This window comes from Oncorhynchus mykiss, chromosome 1 (genome assembly GCF_013265735.2).
Source record: "Oncorhynchus mykiss isolate Arlee chromosome 1, USDA_OmykA_1.1, whole genome shotgun sequence".
NCBI classification, from domain to species: domain Eukaryota; kingdom Metazoa; phylum Chordata; class Actinopteri; order Salmoniformes; family Salmonidae; genus Oncorhynchus; species Oncorhynchus mykiss.
The window spans coordinates 63,922,853-63,942,673 of NC_048565.1; the positions used below are offsets into that span (position 1 = coordinate 63,922,853).

A 19,821-nucleotide genomic window follows, 5' to 3' on the forward strand; every position below is an offset into this window, starting at 1 on the left:
ATATTTTCAGTGTGGAACCGGTCTATGGTTTGGGGGTTATAGGCTAGGCTAACCAATTCTAAGTGGCAACTGCAGCTCAATCAATCAACCAGTCCATTTTGAATTTGTGATAAAACTATCGTCATTTGGAAAGGACATTGGCTTGTGTATCCCATCAGTTAGACGGGAGTTGATGTGTGCACTCAGCACACATATGTAGGGAGCGGTCGGAACGCAATTGAGTGAATGAGACATGGAGGGGAAAGTGAATTTAGGGTGAAGAATTGTGTGGTGCTTGGCTTGATTCGTTTTTTTGTTGTGCCCTGCAAATGCACATGTAGAAATGGAACACTAGACCCCATGTTTGAGAAATTTGGCGAAAATGTCACTTGCCGGTTCAGGCAGCCACAAAGCACATTCCACCAAATGGTTTAGAAGTATTTGAAAAATGGGATCTCTGGTTAAAGTTTTGACGCTTTGATTACTCATGCCCATCCCTAGTTCAGAATCTGTTGCTATGTTGCTCATACATACATATATATGCACAACCAAGCAGAGTGATTTGTCCTTCAAGGATCTGGAATACATTCATTAATCAATATCCAAGGAGACACTACCCTAAAGAGGTGTGGAAAAAATGTCAGTATGTCTCCAACAGAAAACAATAAGAGCAAACTTTAGAGGACAAGTCACCCTCCTGACATACACTTACAGAGTGAGAAATGGCAGTCGCCACCCTGCATTCTGATGATGTCCCAGAGGTGAGGTCATCTCGCTCTACTCCATCTCTCTGCCTCTCTTCACTTATCTACTCATCATGTCACAAAGGAAATGTTGGTTTTAACTGAGTGGCCAAAACAATGTCCTCTCTCCAGTAAATGGCTGTTGGGCAGTAAATGCAGATTGATTTATGGCACATACTATCACATACAGTGGGACAAAAAAGTATTTAGTCAACCACCAATTGTGCAAGTTCTCCCACTTAAAAAGTTGAGAGAGGCATGTAATTTTCATCATAAGTACACTTCAACTATGACAGACAAAATGAGGAAAACAAATCCAGAAAATCACATTGTAGGATTTTTAATGAATTTATTTGCAAATTATGGTGGAAAATAAGTATTTGGTCACCTACAAACAAGCAAGATTTCTGGCTCTCACAGACCTGTAACTTCTTCTTTAAGAGGCTCCTCTGTCCTCCACTCATTACCTGTATTAATGGCACCTGTTTGAACTTGTTATCAGTATAAAAGACACCTGTCCACAACCTCAAACAGTCACACTCCAAACACCACTATGGCCAAGACCAAAGAGCTGTCGAAGGACACCAGAAACAAAATTGTAGACCTGCACCAGGCTGGGAAGACTGAATCTGCAATAGGTAAGCAGCTTGGTTTGAATAAATCAACTGTGGGAGGAATTATTAGGAAATGGAAGACATACAAGACCACTGATAATCTCCCTCAATCTGGGGCTCCACGCAATTTCTCACCCCGTGGGGTCAAAATGATCACAAGAACGGTGAGCAAAAATCCCAGAACCACACGGGGGGACCTAGTGAATGACCTGCAGAGAGCTGGGACCAAAGTAACAAAGCCTACCATCAGTAACACACTACGCCGCCAGGGACTTAAATCCTGCAGTGCCAGACGTGTCCCCCCGCTTAAGCCAGTACATGTCCAGGCCCGTCTGAAGTTTGCTAGAGAGCATTTGGATGATTCCGAAGAAGATTGGGAGAATGTCATATGGTCAGATGAAACCAAAATATAACGTTTTGGTAAAAACTCAACTCGTCGTGTTTGGAGGACAAAGAATGCTGAGTTGCATCCAAAGAACACCAAACCTACTGTGAAGCATGGGGGTGGAAACATCATGCTTTGGGGCTGTTTTTCTGCAAAGGGAACAGGACGACTGATACGTGTAAAGGAAAGAATGAATGGGGCCATGTATCGTGAGATTTTGAGTGGAAACCTCCTTCCATCAGCAAGGGAATTGAAGATGAAATGGCTGGTTCTTTCATCATGACAATGATCCCAAACACACCACCCGGGCAACGAAGGAGTGGCTTCGTAAGAAGCATTTCAAGGTCCTGGAGTGGCCTAGCCAGTCTCCAGATCTCAACCCCATAGAAAAGCTTTGGAGGGAATTGAAAGTCCATGTTGCCCAGCTACAGCCCCAAAACATCACTGCTCTAGAGGAGATCTGCATGAAGGAATGGGCCAAAATACCAGAAACAGTGTGTGAAAACCTTATGAAGACTTACAGAAAACGTTTGACCTCTGTCATTGCCAACAAAGGGTATATAACAAAGTATTGAGATAAACTTTTGTTATTGACCAAATACTTATTTTCCACCATAATTTGCAAATAAATTCATTAAAAATCCAAAAATTCGATTTTCTGGATTTTTTTATTCTTATTTTGTCTGTCATAGTTGAAGTGTACCAATGATGAAAATGACAGGCCTCTCTCATCTTTTTAAGTGGGAGAACTTGCACAATTGATGGCTGACTAAATACTTTTTGTCTCACAGCCCTTTGTCTCCTGTTTCCAACAAGCTTGCTGTTCTGTACCGGCCTGACTCTGACCTGATCACAAACCTCTACCTTTCCTCAACCTGCCTTTTACCTGCCCCGTGTTTTAATAAATGATCTGAGAACTGTACTATCGCCTCCCGTATCTGCATCTGGGTCATATCCTGAGTCATGATAGTACCTGTGGTAAATTCAATTGATTGGACATGATTTGGAAAGGCCCACAGTTGACAGTGCATGTCAGAGGAAAAACTTAAGTTATGAGGTTGAAGGAATTGTCCGTAGAGCTCCAAGAGAGGATTTTGTCGAGAAACAGATCTGGGGAAGTGTACCAAAAAATGTATCCAGCATTAAAGATCCCCAAAAACACAGTGGCCTCCATTACTCTTAAATGGAATAAGTTTGGAATAACTAAGACTCTTCCTAAAGCTGGCGGCCCGGCCAAACTAAGCAATCAGGGGAGAAGGGCGTGGTCAGAAAGGTGACCAAGAATCTGATGGTCAGTCTAACAGAGCTCCAGAGTTCCTCCGTGAAGATGGGTGAACCTTCCAGAAGGACAATCATCTCTGCTAGACTCCACCAGTCAGGCCTTTATGGTAGAGTTGCCAGACGGAAGCCACTACTCAGTAAAAAGACACAGGACAGCCCACTTGCAGTTTTCCAAAAGGCACTTAAACCATTCTCAAACCATGAGAAACAAGATTCTTTGGCCTGAATGCCAAGCCTCACGCCTGGAGGACGCTGTGCAGCGATGCTCCCCATCTAACCTGACAGAGCTTGAGAGGATATGCAAAGAAGAATGGGAGAAACTCCCTTAATACAGGTGTGCCAAGCTTGTACTGTCATACCAAAGGCTATAATTGCTGCCCAAAGGTGCTTCAACAAAGTACTGAGTAAAGGGTCTGAATACTTATGTAAATGTATTATTTATGTTTTATTTTTTAATATATTTGCACCAAAAAAAAGCTGGTTTTGCTTTTTAAAAATCCATTTTAGAATAAGGCTGTAACGTAACAAAATGTGGAAAAAGTCAAGGGGTCTGAATACTTTTGAAATGCACTGTACATACATACTTAGGTCATACTATTACTGAATTCTCAATGTGACGACATAGGATTCAAGGAAATGTAATTATATGGAATGGGGATAGTTCACATTGCGGGAAAGTATTGAACTGGTAAATCGTCAAATCATGACATACTGTATAAATCTGACCCACTTTGACATATAATGAACCCAGGCCACCACCCAACACATCTCTTCTCTGGTGTGGTGAAAGGAATCTACATATTGCAGCATGGGTGACATAAAAGGCAAAAGGATTGCAACAAACATAAATCTCGAGCAAGTGGTTGCAAATATATGCCAATCAATGGTACATAGGCTGCAGCTCAATAATCATACCATGATATCATCTTTAAAACTATCAGAACCATATTCCATGCCCTCAAATTATTGAGTAATCACCAGGAAATATGCTGTATAATCATCAGCCCAGTGTCATTCTAATATGTCCAACTACCTCTGCTCCTCTTCCAGTTCCAGGGTACAGTAATGGGACACTCTGTTACACTCACAGTGGTAGAGTCCACACAACACAGCAGCACAGATGGTGCATGCACGCCAGACCCTCAAATGCTTGAGTAACCAAGCAATATGCTGTATATTCATCAGCTCAGCCTCATCCTAATGTGTCTAGATGCATCCTCTTTCTTCCAGATCCAGGGTACAGTAATGAGGACTCTGGTCACAGTGTGGTAGAGAACACTCCTCAGCATCACAGACTGTGCTGGGTAAGCTTGTTATAGTCAGCACCACTGCCCTCTGGGTGCCAAACGGCAGACTTTGCAACAGCTGGCCGCCACAGCCCACTCACTGAGGGCACCTGCAAAGCAGTGCTTTGGCACCCACCGTTCTTAAGAGCACAGGCGGCAGGCGCTGCCAATAGCCACAGCTGGCAGCCATGAGGTCAAAAGTCACAGAATAGATGAAGGACCTTGACCTGGATCTGGACCAGTAGCTATTGTCTATCCATCTAATCAGCGGGGTATATCATCAGAGGGTCAGTCCTTAATGGCACAACTCAATCACACTGAGACCGATGACATCATTCTCTAAACAGTACAGGGAGGGTCATCATTAAAATACATGAGGGATAACGAACTAGATTACTCATCAAAATGAAATGGAATGTCAAGGGTTAAGCACTAAACAGGATTCCACGACATCCAGTAGAGACACTGTATGCAACACTGAATATTAACCAGTGTGTGATCGCTGGAAGATTATTCGTAATGTTGTAGAGCACTGGTTCCCAAACCTTTTATAGTCCCGTACTCCTATAAATACTCAACTTCCAGCTGTGTACCCCCTCTTGCACCAGGGTCAGCGCACTCTCAAATGTTGTTTTTTGCCATCATTGTAAGCCTTACACAGTATACGATACATTTATTAAACATAAGAATGAGAGTAAGTTTTTGTCACAACCCGGCTCGTGGGAAGTGAAAAAGAGCTATTATAGGACCAGGGCACAAATAATAATAATCAATAATTTTGCTCTTTATTTAGCCATCTTACATATAAAACCTTATTTGTTCATCAATAATGGTGAATAAATCACCACAGGTTAATGAGAAGGGTGTGCTTGAAAGGATGCACATAACTCTGCAATGTTGGGTTGTATTGGAGAGAGTCTCAGTCTTAAATCCTTTCCACACAGTCTGTGCCTGTATTTAATTTTCATGCTAGTAAGGGCCGAGAATCCACTCTCACATAGATACGTGGTTGCAAAGGGCATCAGTATCTTAACAGCATGATTTGCAAAGGAGCGCTGAGCGCAGCCCAATCCAGAAATCTGGCAGTGGCTTCTGATTAAATTCAATTTTCACAGAACCGCTTGTTGCAATTTCGATGAGGCCCTCTTGTTCAGGTATCGGTAAGTGGACTGGAGGCAGGGCATGAAAGGGATAACAAATCCAGTTGTTTGTGTCGTCCATTTCGGGAAAGTACCTGCGCACCCAACTCACTCAGGTGCTTCGCTATATCACATTTGACATTGTCCGTAAGCTTGAGTTCATTTGCACACAAAAAAAGTATACAACGATGGAAAAACCTGTGTGTTTTCTTTGCTAATGTAGACAGAGAAGAGTTCCAATTTCTTAATCATAGCCTCAATTTTGTTCCGCACATTAAATATAGTTGTGGAGAGTCCCTGTAATCTTAGTTTCAGATCATTCTGGCGAGAAAAAACATCACCCAGATAGGCCAGTAGTGTGAGAAAGTCATCATCATGCAAGCGGTCAGGCAAGTGAAAATGATGGTAAGTAAAGAAAACTTTAAGCTTGTCTCTCAATAAAAAAAACATGTCTATACTTTGCCCCTTGATAACCAGCGAAATTCTGTATTTTGTAAAAGTGTTACATGGTCGCTACCCATATCATTGCATAGAGCAGAAAATACACAAGAGTTCAGGGCCCTAGCATTAAAGTTAACCATTTTCACTGTAGTGTCCAAAATGTATTTCAAGCTGTCAGGCATTCCCTTGGCAACAAGAGCCTCTCAGTGGATGCTGCAGTGTACCCAAGTGGCGTCGGGAGCAACTGCTTGCACGCGCGTTACCACTCCACTATGTCTCCCTGTCATGGCTTTTGCGCCATCAGTACAGATACCACCACATCTTGACCACCAAAGTCTATTTGATGTCACAAAGCTGTCCAGTACATTAAAAATATAATCTCCTGTTGTCCTGGCCTCCAGTGCTTTCCCGAGTAAGGAGGCAGTAGCTCTTCGGCTGCATCAGATTCCCAACTGTCAGTGTCCATGCTTGATCCTGGTTTCATCAGACCAGAGAATCTTGTTTCTCATGCTCTGAGAGTCTTCAGGTGCCTTTTGGCAAACTCCAAGTGGGCAGTTTTGTGCCTTTTGCTGAAGAGTGGTTCCCGTCTGGCCACTCTAACATAAAGGCCTGATTGGTATAGTGCTGCAGAGATGGGTTTCTTTCTGGAAGGTTCTCCCATCTCCACAGAGGATCTCTAGAGCTCTGTCAGAGTGACTATCAGGTTCTTGGTCACCTCCCTGACCAAGGCCCTTCTCCCCTGATTGCTATGTTTGGCTGGGCGGCCAGCTCTAGGAAGAGTCTTGGTGGTTCCAAACTTCTTCCATTTAAGAATGATGGAGGCCACTGTGTTCTTGGGGAACTCCAATGCTACAGAAATGTTTTGGTACCCTTCCCCAGATCTGTGCCTCGACACAATCCTGTCTTGGAGCCCTATGGACAATTCCTTTGACCTCGTGGCTTGGTTTTTGCTCTGACATGCACTGTCAACTGTGGGACCTTATATAGACAGGTGTGTGCTTTTTCAAATTATGTCCAGTCAATTGAATTCACCACAAGTGGACTCCAATCAAGTTGGAGAAACATTTCCAGGATGATCAATGGAAACAGGATGCACCTGAGCTCAATTTTGAGTCTCATAGCAAAGGGTCTGAATACTTATGTAAATAAGGTATGTGTTTTTTCATTTTTTATACATTTGCAAAATATTCAAAAAAACTGTTTTTGCTTTGTCATTATGGTGTTATTTTTTTATTTAAAAAAATGTATTTCACCTTTATTTAAACAGGTAGGCCAGTTGAGAACAAGTTCTCATTTACAACTGCGACCTGGTCAAGATAAAGCAAAGCAGTGCGACAAAAACAACAACACAGAGTTACACATGGGATAAACAAACGTGCAGTCAATAACACAATAGAAAAATCTATGTACAGTGTGTGCAAATGTAGTAAGATTAGGAAGGTAAGGCAATAAATAGGCCACATAGGCTAAAAAGTACAGTTTAGCAATAACACTGGAGTGATAGATGTGCAGATGATGATGATGTGCAAGTAGAGATACTGGGGTGCAAAATAGCAAAAAAAAAGAAATAACAATATGGGGATGAGGTAGTTGGGTGTGCTATTTATTTACAGATAATAACAAACTTGTATTCCATCTGTAAATACAAAGACAATGTTTTAATTACAAGGCTAATTGGTTTAACCACGGAAAAGGTAGGTACCTTCCCGCTAGCTATGATTGGCTTAGATAATTAATGCGCTGGACATTCCGGGAGATAAATTTGGATTGGTCTGCCATATAGCATGCTTCTCTCTATAACGTGTGCTTCTCAGTGTGTTAATAATCCTTTCTACCACAGCATTTTTGAAAGATTTAAGGTGAGCCATCGAGAACCACAAAAGTTTTGCTACTTTTCTCAACAACATTGATGCCCTGAATTTAGCAGGCGCTATCGACAGATCAGTTCGAAAAAGTTGTGATGGGCTATTTTCTGCACACGCAACAGTGAGTGTGAACTGGAAGGACTTGACACACTGGCCAAAAAAAGTAGCTACAAATGTAGCTACAAAGAAAACAGACTTAAAATGGTTCCAGTCTGCCGTGAAGCGTTCATCCATGTATATGGGTAAGAGTCTAGCTACATTTTCAGATGTAGTTTCTAATTTTGTCAGAAAGTTGTTTTCATTGCAAGTTACAGCATACTGTTAGCTAGCTAGCTAACATTAGCTTGCTGGCTCACTAGCTAAACTTACATGTATGATCTATGTAGTAATATTATTCAAATCAGAAATCCATCTGCATTGCTAGTTATAGCCTAATGTTAGCTAACCAACACTGAACCTAGTTGGTTAGCTTTAGCTTCCTGCAGATTCATACTCCAGCTATGAAAATTATTGTATTGGTAGTAGTATGAGTTGGGATTATCCCGGTTCTTTGTTTAGCTAGCTAGCTATCATAATTTCAACTCATAGTACTACCAATACAAACATTACAAACATATAGCTAGCTAGCTATTTGTCTAAACAAAAGACTCCACTTCGCCAGATGATTACATGACCCATCAAGTTAGCCAGGTGTGTCTGGGGGTGATTAGGGCCCTCTATTGTATTTCATGAACACGTGTACATGTCTAGACAATAGTGACTGGCTGGGGGGGGGGGGGGGGGGGGGGGAATATATTATTTATTTCACATGACCCATCAATTTAGACAAGTGTGTCTGGGTAAGTGTCATCTTATAATTATCAAATATTGACAATATTTTTATCTGGACACTTTCTGTTTTTGCTTCTATGCAAGTAACAATTTCACTGGATCGCTTACACCTTCTGTATCCTGTGCATGTGAAAAATAAACTTTTATTTGGTCTTGGCCATTGTGGAGAGGTTGGAGTCTGTTTGATTGAGTGTGTGGACAGGTGTCTTTTATGCAGGTAACGAGTTCAAACAGGTGCAGTTAATACAGGTAATGAGTGGAGAACAGGAGGGATTCTTAAAGAAAAACTAACAGGTCTGTGAGAGTCGGAATTCTTACTGGTTGGTAGGTGATCAAATACTTATGTCATGCAATAAAATGTAAATAAATTACTTAAAAATCATACAATGTGATTTTCTGGATTTTTGTTTTAGATTCCGTCTCTCACAGTTGAAGTGTACCTATGATAAAATGTACAGATCTCTACATGCTTTGTAAGTGGGAAAACCTGCAAAATCGGCAGTGTATCAAATACTTGTTCTCCCCACTGTATATATGATATGAGATACTTTATTGTCCACAAGGAGAAATTTGACTTGGAAATTAATTTGTATGCAGACCACAGTGACATCTCAACTGACAGCAGAGTTATCATCACAATCAGTGCCCCATCACATTACAAAGCCAAATTGTACCGACTTACAGTTTATGTATTATGCATTTTAAGACATTGACTCAGGCAATTGAGGTTAAGTGTGGTGGCTTGAAGGTGGATGCAGTCAACGACTTGATTTGGGCTAGCATTAACAACAACCGCCTCTTGAGCGTTACCCTAGCTCCCATGGCTGTCCCTTTGCACTGTCCCTTCCACAGCGCAGGCAGGGTCATTTTCATGATGACAGCCATTATGGCTCAGGGGAGGACAAACAGAAAAATTCCCTGCAGCATATGGCTTACTTACAGTTTCTCCAGGATTGTCAGGCCAAAGAAGGAGGCGTTTCTCAGTAGTGAGATCTTGTTGTTACTGAGAATCCTGTGGACAGAAGAGTGGGAAGATGAACTTTGAGATGGTGACCTTAGGGACATATGAGTAAATACCACAGAAATTACAACCCTGTGGGGTGATTTAACACAAATGTCCAATAAATTATGCATCCTGTCAATAACTTTGGTGAGAGATTTCTATTTATCTCTGATTAGATCCGGCCAAAAATATCCAGTCTCGGACGCATTACGGTCTTATTTATGGCTGTTTGTGGTTAAAATAGGTAATGAACACTTCCGGTGTCAGAATATCACCCTTGGAGAACACACCTAATGCATCGTCAATTCAGCACAATTCAATCATCTACAACTACTACTATGAACCGCAGACAAATCAATGATGTGCTCCACAAGGATATAGCCAATGAATTAAGATTTGCCCCAGGACCCTATGTGGATATCACTTTCTCTTATAGTTGAAATATGTATTTCAAGGGATACGATGCCTTCAATGTTTTTTTTAGCTCAGATTAACTCAAGGGGCATACAACGCAGCGTAAGCATAGCATATACACTACCAGTCAAAAGTTTGGACACACCTACTCATTCAAAGGGTTGTCTTTATTTGTAGTATTTTATACATTGAACAATAATAGTGAAGACCATGAAATAACATATGGAATCATGTAGTAACCAAATAAAAATATATTTGATATTTGAGATTCTTCAAAGTAGCCACCCTTTGCGTTGATGACAACTTTGCACATTTCTGGCATTCTCTCAACCAGATTCATGAGGTAGTCACCTGGAATGCATTTCAATTAACATGTGTGCCTTGTTAAACGTTAACTTGTGGAATTCCTTTCCTACTTAATGCGTTTGAGCTAATCGGTTGTGTTGTGACAAGGTAGGGGTGGTATACAAAAGATAGCCCTATTTGTTAAAAGACCAAGTCCATATTATGGCAAGAACAGCTCAAAAAAGCAAAGAGAAACGACAGTCCACCCTTACTATAAGACATGAAGGTCAGTCAGTGCGGAACATTTCTTTAAGTGCAGTCGCAAAAACTATCAAGCGCTATGATGAAACTAGCTCTCATGAGGACCGCCACAGGAAAGGAAGACCCAGAGTTACCTCTGCTGCAGAGGATAAGTTCATTAGAGTTACCAGCCTCAGAAATTGCAGCACAAACAAATGCTTCACAGAGTTCAAGTAACAGACAAACCTCAACATCAACTGTTAAGAGGAGACTATATGAATCAGGTGTTCATGGTCGAAATGCTGCAAAGAAACCACTACAAAAGGATACCAATGAGAAGGAAATACTTGCTTGGGTCAAGAAACACAAGCAATGGACATTAGACTGGTGGAAATCTGTCCTTTGGTCTGATGAGATCAAATATGAGATTTTTGGTTCCAACCGCCATGTCTTTTTGAGACGCAGAGTAGGTTAACAGATGATCTCTGCATGTGTGGTTCCCACTGTGAAGCATGGAGGAGGAGGTGTGATGGTGCTTTGCTGCTGACACTGTCAGTGATTTATTTAGAATTCCATCTGGTTTGCACTTAGTGGGACTGTCATTTGCTTTTCAACAGGACAATAACCCAACACACCTGCAGGCTGTGTAAGTGCTATTTGACCAAGGAGAATTATGGATTTCTGCATTAGATGACCTGGCCTCCATAATCCCCCAACCACAACCCAATTGAGATGGTTTGGGATGAGTTGGACCGCAGAGTGAAGGAAAAGCAGCCAACAAGTGCTCAGCATATGTGGGAACTCCTTCAAGACTGTTGGAAAAGCATTCCAGGTGAAGCTGGTCGAGAGAATGCCAAGAGTTTGCAAAGCTGTCATCAAGGTAAAGGGTGGTTACTGTGAAGAATCTCTAATATAAAATATATTTTGATTTGTTTAACACTTTTTTGGTTACTACATGATTCCATGTGTGTAGTTTCATAGTTGATGATTCTTCAATGTGTAAAATAGTAAAAATAAAGAAAAATCCTTGAATGAGTAGGTGTGTCCAAACTTTTGACTGGTACTGTATATATATATATATATATATATATATGTATATGTATATGTGTATATATATATATATATGTATATATATATATGTGTATTTGTTTATGTATTCATTCGGGTTCACAGTTTGGACCAAACCGAGGGAAACCCAGTACGAATGTTTCGGTAATACGTGTACCGTTACACCGCTAGTCAGAACACACTGAGCCTCCGGCATGGGTCCAGATAATCCACTATCACAGACACACTGACACAAAAGCAAAGACGAATGCAGTACACAGACACACACAAACACTCATAGAGAAAAACAGTAGCTATTCAGTCAATGTTGCGTTTGGCGAGTCGAGAGGGGCTCGTTAGGACAAAGACGGAGGTCTGTGTTACCTGCTGCTCTAGTGAAACAAACAAACATATCAGACAATATAAACTCCACACCCACACACACACACACGGCAGTAAAAAAAAAACACCAGTCTTTGTCCAACAGCACGCACACCCTGCCTGGCAACACAGCATGGACAGTCCAGGAGCTCTGGAAAGGTTTTCTCCCCATTGATTTCCACTCCTTGGGAGGAATACAGAAGTACATTATTTTGACTTTGAATACTGAGAGAACCAGTCCAACCCCTCTCTACTGGCCCTCCTTCCCCTCAGAGCTGTGGGCTAAAAGAGGACGAGTGTGTAATGATTGATGTCACGCTTGTTGCTCAGCCCAGATCCACATCATTTCATAATACACCTCAAATGTCATTTTTTGGATTTTATATCTGATAAAATATTGATCGCTCTTGTCAGACCTTATATCATCCTGTCTGCTGCAGGGCTGGCCTGGCAGTATGACCGTGCAGTGCGTGGTGGAGCATGGTAGTGAGTCTGCATTCAGACGGGACCTGCTGCTTTACATGCACGTCGCATTTGTCCTGTCGGCACTCTCCTACAGACAGATGGCCAAGGTCAAATCACTCGCTCTTCTTCCTCCGCCCCTTCTTTAACAAGGTAGTCTTCCTTCCACTCTCAAGAGTGATGGCAGAGGTTTGGTAAGAGTGGTAATTGGGATGTTCCCGAGTCACCTCCGTGACGAGAGGGCAATTTTTTTGCCAGCAGGAATGTATCCTCCATTCTAATGCCCCAGGATTAAACAGTTGGATCCCACAATGTATTGTGCTTAAAAGGCAAATTGCTAACCGACCAAGGCGGAGGGGCTGTGTGAAGTAGTTATGTTGTAAATGTCATGGCGTGGGATCCATACAGTGAAAATGGACACGCATTCATAAAAAAATAAAAATAAATTCAAAGCACATTTTGAGTGCATAAATACAGTGTAAAATTGCATTAAATACACTGTGCTGAGCAAAGGCATATGAAATTGGTCAACGGAGTGACAACCTTCTACATATTTTGCAAGTTGTGAGTTAAAAACTGATCACCATAAAAGTTTGGCCAGAAGTTTAAAGAGAAATTGTCCTGCCCCTAAAGTGTGAAACACACCGTGAATCTGACTGCCGATAGGTAGTGCTGATGGAAGGGGCACGGGAAGACAAATCTTCATCCTTCAGATACTGCACTTTCTGGTGCCCCATATAAGCAGAGAGCCTCTGTATCCAACTTGAACTCCCAGGTAAATAAGCATCAATTGAAGCAACTTGTTCCCATAAGATCAGATCCTGCTGCTTTGATATGAAAGTGTGGGTATGTAGCTATACTGAACTAAAATATAAATAAATGCAACATAAAACAATTACAAAGATTTTACTGAGTTACAGTTCATAGAAAGAAATCAATCAATTGATATTAATTCATGAGGCCCTAATTTATGGATTTCACATGACTGGGCAGGGCAGGGCCACCCACTGGGTAGCCAGGCCTAGCCAGTCAGAATGAGTTTTTCCCCACTAAAGGGCTTTATCACAGACAGAAATACTCCTCACCACCACCCCCCCCCCTTCCCTCAGATGATCCTGCAGTTGAAGAAGCCAGATGTGGAGGTCCTGGGCTGGCATGGTTACATGTGGGGAGGTGTGCGGTTGTGAGGTCGGTTGGATGTACTGCCAAGTTATCTAAAACGAAGTTGGAGGCAGCTTATGGTCTTTTACTGTCCCCAGCACAAGGTGCACTTGTGTAATGATCATGCTATTTAATCAGCTTCTTGTTATTCCACACCTGTCAGGTGGATGAATTATCTTGGCAAAGGAGAAAGGCTCACTAACAGGGATGAAAACAAATTTGTGCCAAAAAAATGAGAGAAATAAGCTTATGTATGTAACATTTCTGGGATTTTTTTATTTCAGCTCATGAAACATAGGAGCAACACTTTACATGTTGTGTTTATATTTTTGTTCAGTATACATTCCCCCCAAAAATGTGTTCCTTAGGATAGTCCTGAGAAGGACAGATACAGCCTACCTAGTGGGACCCACTCGCTCACGTATGATGGCCAGCTACCAGAACAACAGCGCCCATTGGAACCCCTCGCTCATGGAGGCGGGCGAGCCCAGCACCAGCCCAGCACAGCCTGCATTTTTACCCCAGTGCCCACAGATGAGGACCAGACTAGCACCAGTCAGCACAACCACAACAACTCTGGGATTGGGGTGTAACGTATACGCTAAGAATTGGGAAGCAAGTACAGGGAGTGAATTTAATAAATAACGGAACAAAACAAGAAACACTAGTAGCATACAGACATGAAACACAGAAACAGAGTCAATAATGCAATAACGCACTCCCCAAAGGGAGTGAAAGATATAGGGGAGTTAATCAGGAAAGTGATGGAGTTCAGGTGAGTCTCATGAGGCGCAGGTACTCATAACAATTGTGGCAGCTGTGCGTAATAATGAGTAAACTGGCAACATCGAGCACCTTGAGAGGGGGAGCGGGAGTAGACATGACAGTACCCCCTCCCTGATGCGCAGCTCCAGCCACAGGATGCTGACCAGAAGAGCGGGCTGGTCACTTCTGCTGAGGCGCGGGAACCTGTTGAGCCAGCTGTGGCGTGGGAACCATATGTGAATTAATTGCCCCCCCATCTACCTTCAGGGTTCGTTCTGTTAGGTGACCTAAACTGGGATTTGCTTAACAGCGCAGCAGTCCTACAATCTAAACTAGATGCCCTCAATCTCACACAAATTATCAAGGAAACCACCAGTACAACCCTAAATCTGTAAACATGGGCACCCTCATAGATAATATCCTGACCAACTTGCCCTCAAAATACACCTCTGCTGTTTTCAGTCAGGATCTCAGCGATCACTGCCTCATTGCCTGCATCCGCTATGGGTCCGCGGTCAAACGACCAACCCTCATCACTGTCAAACGCTCCCTAAAACACTTCCTGGAAGGATATTGACCTCATCCCGTCAGTCGAGGATGCCTGGTCATTCTTTAAAAGTAATTTCCTCACCATCTTAAATAAGCATGCCCCTTTCAAAAAATGTCAATCTAAGAACAGATATAGCCCTTGGTTCACTCCAGACCTGACTGCCGTTGACCAGCACAAAAATATCCTGTGGTGGACTGCAATAGCATCAAATAGTCCCCGTGATATGCAACTGTTCAGGGAAGTCAGGAACCAATACACACAGTCAGTCAGGAAAGCTAAGGCTAGCTTTTTCAAACAGAAATTTGTATCCTGTAGCTCTATCTCCAAAAGGTTTTGGGACACTGTAAAGTCCATGGAGAACAAGAGCACCTCCTCCCAGCTGCCCACTGCACTGAGGCTAGGCGACACGGTCACCACTGATAAATCCATAATAATCAAACATTTCAATAAGCATTTCTCTACAGCTGGCCATGCTTTCCTACTGGCTATCCCAACAGCTCCGCACCCCTCGCAGCTACTTGCCCGAGCCTCCCCAGCTTCTCCTTCACCCAAATCCAGATGTTCTGAAAGAGCTGCAAAACCTGGACCCGTACAAATCAGCTGAGCTAGACAATCTGTACCCTTTCTTTCTAAAATGATCCGCCGCCATTGTTGCAACCCCTATTACCAGTCTGTTCAACCTCTCTTTCATTTCTTCCGAGATCCCTAAAGATTGGAAAGCTGCTGCGGTCATCCCCCTCTTCAAAGGGTAGGACACTCTAGACCCAAACTGTTACAGACCTATATCTATCCTGCCCTGCCTTTCTAAAGTCTTTGAAAGCCAAGTTAATAAACAGATCAAGGACCATTTTGAATCCCACCGTACCTTTTCCGCTGTGCTATCTGGTTTCCGAGATGGTCACAGGTGCACCTCAGCCACGCACAAGGTACTAAACAATGTAACTGCCATCGATAAAAGACAGTACTGTGCAGCCGTCTTCATTGACCTGGCCAAGGCTTTCGACTCTGTCAATCACCGTATTCTTATTGGCAGACTCAATAGCCTTGCTTTCTCAAATGACTACTTCGCAGATAAAGTTCAGTGTGTAAAGCCTGTTGTCCGGACCTCTGGCAGTCCCTATGGGGTACCACAAGGTTCAATTCTCGGGCCGACTTCTCTGTATATATCAACGATGTCGCTCTTGCTGCAGGTGATTCCCCGATCCACCTCTACGCAGACGACACCATTCTGTATACATCTGGCCCTTCTTTGGTTAGTGTTAACTAACCTCCAAACAAGCTTCAATGCCATACAACACTCCTTCCAACTGCTCTTAAACGCTAGCAAAACCAAATGCATGCTTTTCAATCATTTGCTGACCCGCCTGCCCGACTAGCATCACTACTCTGGACGGTTCTGACCTAGAATACGTGGACAACTACAAATACCTAGGTGTCTGGCTAGACTATAAACTCTCCTTCCAGACTCATATCAAACATCTCCAATCCAAAATCATATCTAGAATCGGCTTTCTATTTCGTAACAAAGCCTCCTTCACTCACGCCGCCAAACTTACCCTAGTAAAACTGACTATCCTACCGATCCTCGACTTCGGCGTTGTCATCTACAAAATAGCTTCCAATACTCTACTCAGCAAATTGGATGCAGTCTATCACAATGCCATCCGTTTTGTTACCAAAGCGCCTTATACCACCCACCACTGCGACCTGTATGCTCTAGTCGGCTGGCCCTCACTACATATTTGTCGCCAGACCCACTGGCTCCAGGTCATCTACAAGTTTCTGCTAGGTAAAGCCCCGCCTTATCTCAGCTCACTGGTCACCATAGCAGCACCCACCCATAGCACTCGCTCCTGCAGGTATATCTCACTGGTCATCCCCAAAGCCATCACCTCCTTTGGCCGCCTTTCCTTTCAGTTCTCTGCTGCCAGTGACTGGAACGAATTGCAGAAATCGCTAAAGCTGGAGACTTACATTTCCCTCACTAACTTTAACATCAGCTATCTGAGCAGCTAACTGATTGCTGCAGCTGTACATAGTCCATCTGCAAATAGCTCACCCATTCTACCTACCTCATCCCCATATTGTTTTTATTTACTTTGCTGCTCTTTTGCACACCAATATCACTACTTACACACCATCATCTGCTCATCATCATCTGCTCATCTATTACTCCAGTGTTAATCTGCTATATTGTAATCACTTTGCTACTATGGCCTATGTATTGCCATACCTCCTCATGCCATTTGCACACACTGTATATAGACTTTATTTGTTTCTATTGTGTTATTGGCTTGTTAATTCCATGTAACTCTGTGTTGCTGTTTCTGTTGCACTGCTTGGCCAGGTTGCAGTTGAAAATGAGAACTAGCTTACCTGTTTAAATAAAGGCTAAATAAATCCTGTAGAGCCGGCTGGGGAGCGGGAACCTGTCGAGACGGCTGAGGCATGGGAGCCTGACGAGCCAACCAAGATTTTTTTTTGCAAGTTCATAAAAAATGTAAAACTGAAATATCACATTTACATAAGTTTTCAGACCCTTTACTCAGTACTTTGTTGAAGCACCTTCAGCAGCAATTACAGCTACAAGCTTGGCACACCTGTTTTTGAGGAGCTTCTGCTATTCTTCTCAGCCGATCCTGTCAAGCTCAGTCAGTTTGGATGGAGAGTGTCGCTGCACAGCTATTTTCAGGTCTCTCCAGAGATGTTAGATTAGGTTCAAGTCCGCGTTCTGGCTGGGCCACTCAAGGACATTCAGAGACTTGTCCCGAAGCCACTCCTGCATTGTCTTGGCTGTGTGCTCAGGGTCGGTGTCCTGTTGGAAGGTGAACCTTTGCCCCAGTCTGAGGTTCTGAGTGCTCTGGAGCAGGTTTTCATCAAGGATGTCTCTGTACTTTGCTCTGTTCACCTTTCCCTCTATGCCAACTAGTCTCCCAGCCCGTACCACTGAAAAACATCCCCACAGCATGATGCTACCGCCACCATCCTTCACCGTAGGGATGGTGCCAGGTTTCCTCCAGACGTAACGCTTGGCATTCAGGCCAAAGAGTTCTATCTTGTTTCTCATGGTCTGAGAATCCTTTAGGTGCCTTTTGACAAGTTCCAAGCGGGCTGTCATGTGCCTTTTACTGAGGAGTGGTATCCATCTGGCCTCTATACCGTAAACGCCTGATTGGTTGGAGTGCTGCAGAGATGGTTGTCCTTCTAGGAGGTTATCCCGTCTCCACAGAGGAACTGTTTGGCCGGGCTGCCAGCTCTAGGAAGAGTCTTGGTGTTTCCAAACTTCTTCCATTTAAGAATGATGGGGGCCACTGTGTTCTTGGGGACCTTCAATGCTGTAGAAATGTTTTGGTACCCTTCCCCAGATATGTACCATGACACAATCCTGTCTCTGAGCTCTACAGACAATTAATTTGACCTTGTGGCTTGGTCTTCGCTCTGACATGCACGGTCAACTGTGAGAGGTTATATAGACAGGTATGTGTCTTTCCAAATCATGTCCAATCAATTGAAGTCACCATGGGTGGACTCCAAATCCAGTTGTAGAATCATCTCAAGGATGATCCATGAAAACACGATGCACCTGAGCTCAATTTCGAGTCTCATAGCAAAGAGTCCGAATACTTATGTAAAAAAAGGTATTTCTGTTGGAAAAAAGGGAAGGGGTCTGAATACTTCCGAATGCACTACACTTTTCACAAAATAAAAGAAGCTCAGACTTTTGCATGGTTTAAATCTGTAACTATTCTTAAGATCTGCCTGGCTAGTCAGTTCTATCAGATGAAGGAGGAACATGCCTAATTGTATCTTCATATTACACATGCTAAACAAAAGTAGTCTCTGTGTGTTCTTGATTTGCAGATTGAAAACAAACCATTCCAGTTTAATGGGCCTGGAGATGAGTAGATCATACACACATTCTAATGGCAGCAGGTAGCCTAGTGGCTAGTGCATTGGGCCAGTAACGGAAAGGTTGCTGGATCAAATCCCTGACCTGACAAGGTCAAAATCTGCATTTCATCCCCGGGCACTGAAGGTGTGGATGTTGATTATGGCAGCCCCCTGCACCTCTCTGATTCAGAGGGGTTGGGTTAAATGTGGAAGACACATTTCAGTTGAAGGCATTCAGTTGTGCAACTTACTAGGTATCTTCCTTTCCTTTAATCAAGGCTTGGGTGGCTAGTATTGCATTCTGGCTCGCTAAAGAATCATTTGCTGATCATTCTTACTCTGTGTTGTGTACAAAGTTATGACATATTGTATGTGATGGAACAATAAAATCTAAACAAGCCAGAAACAGACAGGCAGTCAAAGTAGCATTTTAATGTTGTTTTTGTATCGCACGGGGTTACAACCAACTTAAACACCAGCACAGAATAAGTACAAAATTTTCTGAGCAAAACAACATGCATGCTCTTTGCTTTTAAACATGCCACATGAATGACTGTGGTGGTGACTGCTGGGCTACATTTCTAATCAAATGGGCTAGGCTGTAGTTATTTTGTCCCACTGAAAATGCACTGCATGCACAGACATGAAATAACTGCAGAGGGTTTCTCTGTGCTGCTTAGCTCTCACTTCAGTATTAGTGGTGTATGGCAGAGTGTAATGCGGTAGGAGAGGGTCTTGTCTCTATCTTCCTGGGAAAGTTTCATGATTGGCCCCATCCATGTCAACAATGTCATGTGCGTATCGGTCCATGCACTCACTCTGCAGGAAGTTGTGTAAAGCGAAGCAAGGCAACAAAACTTCCACCACTCTCAAGATAAAGGTTGACGGTGGTCAGGAAGACTGTGAAACGACTAGCTAGGCTGCCAAAGGCATTTTCCATGACCCTCCGAGCACATGACAACCTGTGGTTGAAAACCTTTTAAGGGTCTTCAACTTGCCATTGTGGATATGGCTTCATGAGTTCGGCTTCAGGGGAAATACATAATCTGCAGCGATAG

At 43.0% G+C, this 19,821-nt stretch overlaps 1 protein-coding gene across 2 annotated transcripts in view; it reads right to left on the reverse strand.

Annotated features, from left to right (window-relative positions):
* The window catches only part of LOC110526836 (adhesion G protein-coupled receptor A3), a 286,109-nt gene that overhangs the window by 228,246 nt on the left and 38,042 nt on the right, over positions 1-19,821 (reverse strand). For both annotated transcript variants that reach the window (XM_036982670.1, XM_036982667.1), the window contains exon 2: positions 9,505-9,576. In XM_036982670.1, coding sequence (XP_036838565.1) covers positions 9,505-9,576 — 72 coding nt within the window. The remainder of the gene's footprint in view (positions 1-9,504; positions 9,577-19,821) is intronic.